Genomic DNA, 4,630 nt, shown 5'->3' with positions numbered 1-4,630 from the left:
AGCATGCGACGACGACATACCTCTTTATATTTGGGAGGAAAAATTTCCCGTCCACGATTCCACAAGCACTCACGACCGGGCCAGAGCGCGCATGCTTCGGGCCGCCCGTGGCCGTCCTCATTTCCCTCGCAACCGCTCGCGGCCGGCAGGAAGCCTGGGCACGGAGAGAGCTGTAGTCGACGGGACGGGACGGGAGGTGAATGGATGGTGGCCTCCACTCCCGATATTGAGTCGGCAAGAGCCGCTTCGGAAAGGCCCATGTCGATCCGAGCCCTCGTGCGCGTGACCCTTCTCGCTGGGTTCCTTTGGTCTGTAGCAAGCGCGGGCGGCGGCAGGCACGAAGGAATAGGTTGGTCAACAGGGGGTGGTATCTGGGCTTGGGAATCATATTCTGGGATGCCACGGCTAATATTCTGGCGTGCGGCATGACGCTGTGTTCATGATATCAGGGCGCCCTTCGTTTGGGTTGGTAACATCTTTGCTGCTGTCACCCTTTCTTTCGTTACTTGCACGACTACCAGGGGTATGAAGATCGCCCCTAGCAGTGGGAACGGGAAGAAAAGAAAGGAAAAGAAAAGAAAAGAAGAAGAAAAAACGAGCCAGAGCACGTCGGCGATTCCAGCAAACCTTGAACGTCCCCCTGCATCCAAGGTCGAGCGGTCTGTTAGCGGTTCGTTGAAAATGGCTTCCCCTGCCTAGCTACTCCCTCCCGACCCGTCCTTACCCGTTTAGCCTTGTCACTCGCCGGTTCATTCTCAGCTTCCAAAGTAAGGTTTACACTTCACCGCTATCCCCGGAACGAATCTCTTCAGTCCTGGCCTCCCTGCTGGTTGCCTACTTAAAGTTGGCAGCCTGCTCCCAAAACCAATACCATTTTCCCTCTCACCATTCCATCCTTCGACTCTGGAGCACTCCCAGTCATTCTCTGCCTTGTCTGCTTTCATATATAAAGATACCGCTCCCTCACAAGACTACCTCTCTCATCGTTGCTGCAACACACTCCTCATCTCTCGCAGAACCACTTCCTCGCCTCGTTTTCATCACACCCATATTTCTGCAAGATCATCATCTCCAAGATGGCATATGTCGACGCCTCCCTCCCTGCTCCGCAGATCTCTCCTGCTTCTGCCCTCGCAGAGCTTCCCGCGGGATTCCCATCCTATCTGGACAGCAAGCTAGCCTTCACTGGTGCCGACTACGCGGACGAGAGCAAATATGTCTACCAGCTGACGGAGCCGGATATCGCCGAGATTAACGCTGCTCTCCAGCACTTCAAGTGTGAGCCGCGCCCTGTTCCCGTCCGCGTCCATGCCTTACAGTGGCTGACATCCTTCATTCGTAGCCCTCGAGCTGAGCGGAAGCAAGGTCTCCCGGGAGACGTTCCCATTGGGTGTCCTGGGCCGGGTGCTCGACAGCCTCTCAGAGGAGCTGCACGAGGGCAGGGGATTCGGCCTAGTCCGTGGCCTAGACCCCAAGAACTATTCGGTCGAGGATCTCACGCTGGCGTATCTGGGCGTCCAGTCGTATGTGGCCGATCAGCGCGGCCGTCAGGATTCGAAGGGAAACATGCTGGGTAAGGACTAGCCGCGAGGCGCTCTGCGGCCGCTCCGTTGTCTTCTCGCGCTGACTTGCCCGTCTTTATGAAAGTCCACGTCGTCGAGGACAAGTCCAGCGAGACGACCAATAACCATCACCGCCACTCGAACAAGTCGATCGTAAGTGTCTCCCGCTCTGCCGCCTCGACCCTCTGATGCTGACGTCAAGATAGACATTCCACAACGAGGAGGACGGCGACGTCATCGGCTGGCTGACGCGCGGGCAGGCCTCCGAGGGCGGCAGCTGCGTCATCTCGTCGTGCTATGCCATCTACAACCTCGTCGCGTCGACGCGCCCGGACCTCATCGCCGCGCTGGCCTCGCCCTTCACCTTTGCGATCCCGCGCCTCGAGACGCGCCCCGCGCTCTTCGTGGAAGGCGGCAGGCTCATCGTCAACTTTGGCCGCACCCCGCTCCTGGGCAGCGCCGCGCACCCGCGGGACGAGCGCCTGCCCAAGCCGACGGACCAGCAGCTGGCGGCGCTCGACGTGGTGGAGGAGATTGCGCACCGCATCGAGCTGCGCATCGCGACGCGCCCGGGCGACATGCACTTCATCAACAACCTGGCCGTCCTGCACCGCCGCGACGCCTTCGAGAACGGCGGGAACAAGCGCCACCTGGTTCGCGTCCGCTGCCGGAGCAGCCGTCTGGGCTGGGCCATCCCCAAGGAGCTGAAGGCGGCCTGGGACGGCGCCTTTGGACCCAGCGTCCGCAGCGAGTCCTGGAACCTCGAGCCCCGCCAGGGCATGTACTTTCCTCTGCGCGACAGGCCCAACTAGAGGAGGACTAGTCGCGAGCGAGCGCCGCCCCCCTTGCCGACGCTCACTTACCCCAAAGGAGCTAACTCGACGGTGGGGACTGCGGCATTGGCAAGCGCCACCAACTGCGAGATCTCACCGTCCGCCCCTTTTTTTTTTTTTTATTTTTTTTATTTTTTTTTTATATATCTCTTTGCTTTTTCTGTAATCTCTTATCCACCCTTCTTCTTCTCTTTTCGTTGGTTTTGGGCCTGGAATATCGGATAGAGGATGGACGGAGTCCGGCACGCGGGAATAAAGAAAAGAGATGGGTATTTTTTATTTATTTTAGAAGCGCGGGGATGTTTGAGGAATCAGCATCACCGGCACCGGCACCTTGGCCTGAGACATTTCCCCCCCTTTTCCCCTCCTTGAATTGCTTTTTCTGGCAACCCGCTTGAGGGTGTAATGCCGGACGAGACATTATTTCTCTAATTGGCGGACGGGGAAAGATGACTCCTTCGGGTTAGCATCCCCTGTGAGAGGCAGACCTTATGTCCCAGCCCTCGCTACTTTACAGATTGACGAATATACACACCTCCCATCACTTATTGCAGACCAGCCAGGTTACCCCGCTATCTTGCACCCCAGTTAGAGTGAGACCGGGTCCGCGGACTGCGAAGTTGTCAAAGAGTGAGGCCCGGCTGGTGGGTAAGGGCCCTACTAGTGCCGTCTTGGCCCAGATCATGTGAAGGAGGGCAAGGGGTTTGATGTAAGCTGTTATCATGGACCGGAACTTGCTATGGGAGAAATGCTTCGGGGATGCGGTTGGGGCTACGCACGCCAAACGAGACTGCGGCCTACCGACGGCCTCGAGACGCCCCTGGAGGAGGAAAAAAAAAAGCAAAATAAGGTGGCGTCCATCAAAGCTCGGAGAAACGAGGAGAAACGAATGAAGCGGTAGAACAAGCAAAGATCTGGCTAGCCAAGCCACCACAAGTTTTGGGCTGAACTAGTGAAGGGAAGAACAAGGTATTTTTGTTGATGAACAACAGGGAGGAGGGAAGATTCCTAGTCGTTCGCTCACCTTGACCCACACCTGGACTAGCCCAGCAAGCCTCGCCACAGCCCAACAAGGCTAGTCCCCGGCATCCACGGAGGTGAGCAGCAGTTGGGCAAGCGTTGGCGAAGGGCAAAAAAAAAAAAAAAAAAAAAACTGAGGCGCCGATGGCAGTATGACAGCTCGATCATAGCTTGTGAGCCGACTTTTGGGCGCGCGGTCGTTGTGGGGCTCAGGTTCCCAGGGGTAGGGCCTCGTTAAAGTTTAAACAGCATCACTGTGCCTAACCACGCACCTTGCTGGGCAGGCACGTGCGCAGGACGGCAATCATCAGACCTCGAGCGAGAACCGCCATCGTGGAAATTCGAATTCAGCCCTCGCCAATTCTTACCACCCGTCGCCCGTTCGAGTTACCTACTAGCCTGGACCTCCAAGCCCTTCGGGCAAAGAAAAGATACTCGTCACATTCCGCTCTCGGTAGTTTATCGCGAGAGATGGGCCAACTCGATGCTGTGGTCGCTCCGGTCTTGGCCTCCCTGCTCATTGCTTGCTTTTGGCTTTTTCTTCTTTTTTTTCTGCCTGGAAGCTTTTGCTTTTTCCGTTTCCACTCGGGCCCGTCCCTGTTCCACCGTTCTGTTCGCCTAGTCTCCTGTGATGGCCATCTCAAACGCCTCCCTATCGCAACGCGAGGCCCGCCGTTTCTCCGCTCACCGCGAACGGGCCTTGGCAGCAAAAGCCCGCAGCTCTCGACCAAGACTTTCCATATCTAGACACGAACCGTGACGCACCACCCACCGGAATCCCACCCGCCAACAGGCATCCCATAACCACCAACCAGACCCGCCGACCTGGATGTTTGCCGGAGCAGAAGCATGCGGCATGCAGCCAACGCCCCACTCTGCCTGGAGGAAGCGCAAATCTACTGGGCACGGGCTTGCCCCCTCGTAGCCCTTTCAAATAAGGAAAGTCTTATCTCATTTCTACCCACGGTCTGGCCAAAAAAGTCTGGACCGCAAAATTTTTCCCCCACCTAAATTCTACCTCTCCCAACACAATTGCACCAGCACCAAAGCCAAACAACATGCCCGTGCCGCATTCTACACCTAAAAAAACACGCGTTCAAGGAATTTGTAATTATTTTAATGCAAAAAGCATTACTTATAGCCACAATAACGTTTTTCGCTTTTTATAAATGCAGAGGGTAAAATAATTGCAGATTGAATGAGCTCCTTTTTTTG

At 56.2% G+C, this 4,630-nt stretch overlaps 2 protein-coding genes across 2 annotated transcripts; one reads left to right on the top strand and one right to left on the bottom strand.

Moving 5' to 3' along the window:
• The first annotated feature begins 957 nt into the window (after positions 1–957).
• On the top strand, positions 958–2,443 carry GGTG_01480 (taurine catabolism dioxygenase TauD). Its single transcript, XM_009219247.1, has 4 exons — positions 958–1,278; positions 1,343–1,573; positions 1,648–1,715; positions 1,769–2,443. Exons 1-4 carry the CDS (start codon positions 1,077–1,079, stop codon positions 2,372–2,374), a joined length of 1,107 nt encoding a protein of 368 aa, XP_009217511.1. The 5' UTR covers positions 958–1,076; the 3' UTR covers positions 2,375–2,443.
• A 219-nt stretch (positions 2,444–2,662) lies between these two features.
• On the bottom strand, positions 2,663–3,747 carry GGTG_01479 (hypothetical protein; the record flags this gene model as incomplete). The annotated part of the gene is made up of 3 exons (XM_009219246.1): positions 2,663–2,848; positions 2,931–3,215; positions 3,688–3,747. The coding sequence occupies 2 exons, from the start codon at positions 3,745–3,747 to the stop codon at positions 2,937–2,939; spliced, it is 339 nt and encodes a 112-aa protein (XP_009217510.1). The 3' UTR covers positions 2,663–2,848; positions 2,931–2,936.
• Positions 3,748–4,630: the final 883 nt, after the last annotated feature.

Source organism: Gaeumannomyces tritici (genome assembly GCF_000145635.1).
Source record: "Gaeumannomyces tritici R3-111a-1 unplaced genomic scaffold supercont2.1, whole genome shotgun sequence".
NCBI classification, from domain to species: domain Eukaryota; kingdom Fungi; phylum Ascomycota; class Sordariomycetes; order Magnaporthales; family Magnaporthaceae; genus Gaeumannomyces; species Gaeumannomyces tritici.
The sequence above is the reverse complement of the archived record's forward strand: the minus strand, read 5'-3'. Positions and strand labels throughout refer to the sequence as shown.

What these genes read in the sequence shown, in the direction of transcription:
- GGTG_01480 (XM_009219247.1), top strand. Translation starts at nt 1,077, where the DNA reads ATGGCATATGTCGACGCCTCCCTCCCTGCTCCGCAGATCTCTCCTGCT. An exon ending in TGCTCTCCAGCACTTCAAGT is followed by an intron (nt 1,279 to 1,342) that starts GTGAGCCGCGCC and finishes CTTCATTCGTAG; the next exon opens with CCCTCGAGCTGAGCGGAAGC. An exon ending in TTCGAAGGGAAACATGCTGG is followed by an intron (nt 1,574 to 1,647) that starts GTAAGGACTAGC and finishes TCTTTATGAAAG; the next exon opens with TCCACGTCGTCGAGGACAAG.